Source organism: Salvia miltiorrhiza, unplaced genomic scaffold (genome assembly GCF_028751815.1).
Source record: "Salvia miltiorrhiza cultivar Shanhuang (shh) unplaced genomic scaffold, IMPLAD_Smil_shh fragScaff_scaffold_39, whole genome shotgun sequence".
NCBI classification, from domain to species: domain Eukaryota; kingdom Viridiplantae; phylum Streptophyta; class Magnoliopsida; order Lamiales; family Lamiaceae; genus Salvia; species Salvia miltiorrhiza.
In genome coordinates, this window is record NW_026651458.1 from 740,462 (window position 1) to 744,495 (window position 4,034).

Consider the following 4,034-nt stretch of genomic DNA (forward strand, 5'->3'; position numbering starts at 1 on the left):
GCAGAGCTGACTTTTCAGCTCTGCACTACTCAGAGCGCGCTACTACAAAGTTAATTTTTAGCTCTGCCTTGCCGATACAGAGCTACGAATTTGGCCAGAGTAGAAGTGTTTTGCAGAGCGCGCATCCAGCTGGAGTTGCCTTATCTTACACGATTTTATTGCCTTTAGAGTTCTAATTTGCATGGCAACTTTCATGGTGATCAAGAGGAATTTGATGTCTATAAATAGGGTTTAATTTTCATTGTAAAATAATCTTTTGCCCTAGTTTTAGACGCCTTTGAGATCTTTTTCCCTTGGCATCCGAAACTTAGGATTTACTTGCTTTCATAGTGTTCGAATTTTCATTGTTCTTAGTTAGGTTTTGATTTAGTTTTGTTCAGTTTTTATTCTTGGCTTGTGATTGAGTGACACGATTACACGTTCATGACGTTTACGGTATTTTTTAATTCAATTCAATTTATTTTGTTTAAACATGTTTACGTCTTTCGTTCATGCTTATGCTTTCTTTTTAATAATGCAATTTAAATTATGCACTTTAGTTTCACGCCTAGATTAGTTGGTTGTTAATTTACAAGTATTTAATTTCACAAGTTAGGTTTAATTTAAGTTGTTTAAATTCTTGCCTAGGTTAAGTTTAAATTCAAGTTTTTAGTTTTAAATCTTCTTTTATTGCTTTTCTCCCGATACTACTAGAAGCCCTTTTAGACTTTCCTTGTGAAATGACTTGGGTTAACTTACACGTTACAATAGATCTCGTACTATTGCGAGTCAATCTAGAGTAGTGTTTAGGTTGAGTCAGTTATTATTGATCTTGTGTAGTTTCTTGTGCAGAGTATACGATTGAGACCTGTGACACCTCAGTTTGTCGTTGGAGAACAAAGTAGTTCCTCACTCCCTGTGGGATTCGACCCTACACTTACCACTAAGACTTGTTTCTTGTTGTGAGACGTAGGAGCGTGTATTGTCTGTACCGGGCATACAAGTATTTTGCTCGCACTGCACGATGGGTGTGTGTCAAAATTGGCGCCGTTGCCGGGGAGTGACGCGCAACAATTTTGTTCTCTCCTCATTCTATTTTCCGTTATTGGTGTATGCGTGGAACTCGTAGAGCTGCAAGAGCATTGGTGTTTGACCCTGATATTGATTGTACCGAAAGACGACTACGCGCAGGAGCACGGATAGCTAGATGCGAAGCTATGGCGAAAGCCGAGCAGGCGCAGACCCTCAAACAGTTGGCATACCCAACTAATCTTTAACTTGAGGCCGAACGGAATCACCTTACCAGAAAACCTATTCGCACCTCATCGGTATGACCTGAAGCCCTCATTACTTCAGATCTTACCGAAGTTCAATGGATACCCAGGAGATGATCCTCACACTCATCTCCAAGATTTTGAAATGACAATCATGCATCAGTCAAGTGATGAGCAGCAAGAGTATGTCAAACTGATACTCTTCCCTTTTACCTTGGTGGACAATGCGAGAAGATGGCTGTATGACCTACCTGCAGGTAGTGTCACTACCTGGGCACAACTGCAACAGGCATTCTTGGAAGAATTCTTCCCAGCATCAAGAGTGGAGCGGATGAGATGGGATATCCGCAGCATAAGGCAAGATGGGCTAGGATCCTTCTATGAATACTGGACAAGATTCAAGAGAATGTTAAGCAACCGTCCCCATCACCAAATTTCTCCAAAAGATCAAGTGGAGAGTTTCGTAAAGGGCATGCGGAGGAATGATCGCAGTTTGGTCCTAGCAGCCTGTAATGGATCGTTGATAAGTAAGACTCCGTTTGAGATCTTTCAACTGGTGGGCACCATGGCAGAAGAATCACGCGATGAGGGGCATGAAAGAAATCTAGAAATACCAAAAAAAAATGAAGAGAATGAGGAGATGTCCAAGCTGGAGAAAACTATGGAGAAGAGCATGAACGAACTCAAAGAACTTCTGTCGAGCCTGACTATACCGAAGAAGATTCGTCAGTGTGGCCTTTACGATGCCACCGAACATCAGTCTGAAAACTGTCCTAATTTCGGCGAGGACATTGTTGATGTTAATGCCATCGGAGGACATGATGGGAATCCACGCAACTATGATCCTTTTTCAAACACTTACAATCCAGGATGGATGGATCACCCTAATTTTCGGTGGAAGCAAGATGGTCAGCCCCAACAGCAGAACAATATGGGAGTACCGATGCAACGTCCCCAGTATAATCAGAACCAACATCAACAACAGTACCAGCTAGGACCACCCCAACACCACAATCAGAATCAACAACAACCTCCTTACCAACCACCATACCGGAGGGCACCATGGGAAGAAGCCATTGAAAACATGGTTAAAGAGAGCGAGAAATTTCACAATAAAATTTGCGCCGGTATGAACCAAACCAACCAGCAGATTAGTAATTTGACTAAAGCGGTGGCCAAACTGGAGGAGAATGCCGGTAAGCTTCCAACCATGGGAATCAATCCCAGAGAACACGCCCAAGTTGTACTAACTGAGTTTCCAGAAGGAGAAGAGAAGGTAGAAGAGTTGTTGGCTGAGGCTGAATTAATTCAAGGAAACCTGAGTAAAAGTGGTAAAGATCTAACTCTTGAACAAGCTGGAGGTAGCAATCTAACCGACGCACCCTACCCAGGACGCCTGAGACAGAAAGCCAAAGAGAAGGAAGCAAGTAAAATGATCAAGATGTTTCAAAAAGTGGAGTTAAGCATACCCTTACTCGATGCTATCAGGAAAATTCCAAAGTATGCCAAATTCTTGAAAGACCTTTGTTCGAGGAAAGTGAAGATGGAGGAAGAAGTCTGTTATGTGATGGGAGAGAGTGTCTCGGCGGTGATCCAACGGAAGCTACCCACGAAGCGAAAAGACCCAGGGATGTTCACCATTCTGTGCAACATTGGTGGAACAATCATGGATAAGGCTATGATGGACTTGGGAGCTTCAATAAATGTGATGCCATTGGCCGTTTACAAGAGATTGAATATTGGGGAGATGAGGAACACCCGTGTGGTCATACAGTTGGCTGACAGATCCAACGCTTACCCCGAAGGAGTGGTAGAGGACGTACTGATTAAGGTTGGGGATTTAATCTTCCCAACTGACTTTTACGTTCTGGACACTGGACCTGATGATAAACACTCATTTTGCATAGTTTTTATGGTTTATATTCTGTAGTTTAAGTCGATTTTACGCCCGTTTTATTATCGTTTGGAGTTCATTGACTATTATTTCATGATTTCACGGTTGGGTGTAGTTTTGACTGTTTGGATGCAGAAATGAGTGATATTGAAGCATGAAGTATAAGGAACATGTTGAAGAGAAGAGTTTTGAGAGAATCGAACCAAAAAATCGAGAAAAGACGAAGATTCTGAAGTCGGGACGAAAAATGGGACATTTCGGTGGTCAAAGGAGTTGACTGCCGAATTTGAGCATTTTGAAGGCCAAAAACGGCGACCAACTCGGCGATCGCCGAGTAGGTCGCCGAAAACCCTGGATGAAATTCAGGCCAAATTCGGCGACCGCACCGTTTTGACCGCGCGTTTTGCAGCTTCCGCGTTTTTCACGCTTTTCTTAGTATTTTCGAGTTTTAAACTTTTGTTTTACCCTAAGACTATAAATAGGTCCTCTTTTGACCTATCTAGGGTTCCCAACTTTTATTTTTCCAGTTCATAGCTTTAGAATATTTTTGCTTTCCAGTTTTCAAGGCTTGGATCAAGATTGAAGATTCAAGCCGCTACAATCGTTCCTATTCGGTTTTTATACAATTTGTTTTTACAATTGCGTTATTTTTAATTATGTTTATGTTTAATTTTATTATGTCTGGCTAGTTCTTTTAATCTGAACCTACATAGCTGATTAATTATGTGTTTTTGATTTATTGATATCAATTGCCTTCCAACTTGTGATTCATGATTCCTGGTGCTTGATTTCTTGTGAATTATCTTATCAATGATTTACATGTCTAGCTGTTCAGTTTGAGTCTTGAATGCGATAATTGTTCAGCCGATTCAGAATGCATGATATAG

General features: G+C 41.4%; 1 protein-coding gene across 1 annotated transcript; it reads left to right on the forward strand.

The window, feature by feature from the left end:
- The first annotated feature begins 1,725 nt into the window (after window positions 1-1,725).
- LOC131002944 (uncharacterized) lies at window positions 1,726-3,268 on the forward strand. The gene is made up of 2 exons (XM_057929435.1): window positions 1,726-2,958; window positions 3,263-3,268. The coding sequence occupies exons 1-2, from the start codon at window positions 1,726-1,728 to the stop codon at window positions 3,266-3,268; spliced, it is 1,239 nt and encodes a 412-aa protein (XP_057785418.1).
- The last annotated feature ends 766 nt before the right edge of the window (window positions 3,269-4,034 follow it).

Coding starts and splice junctions, on each gene's coding strand:
- LOC131002944 (XM_057929435.1), top strand. CDS start 1,726: ATGCGGAGGAATGATCGCAGTTTGGTCCTAGCAGCCTGTAATGGATCG.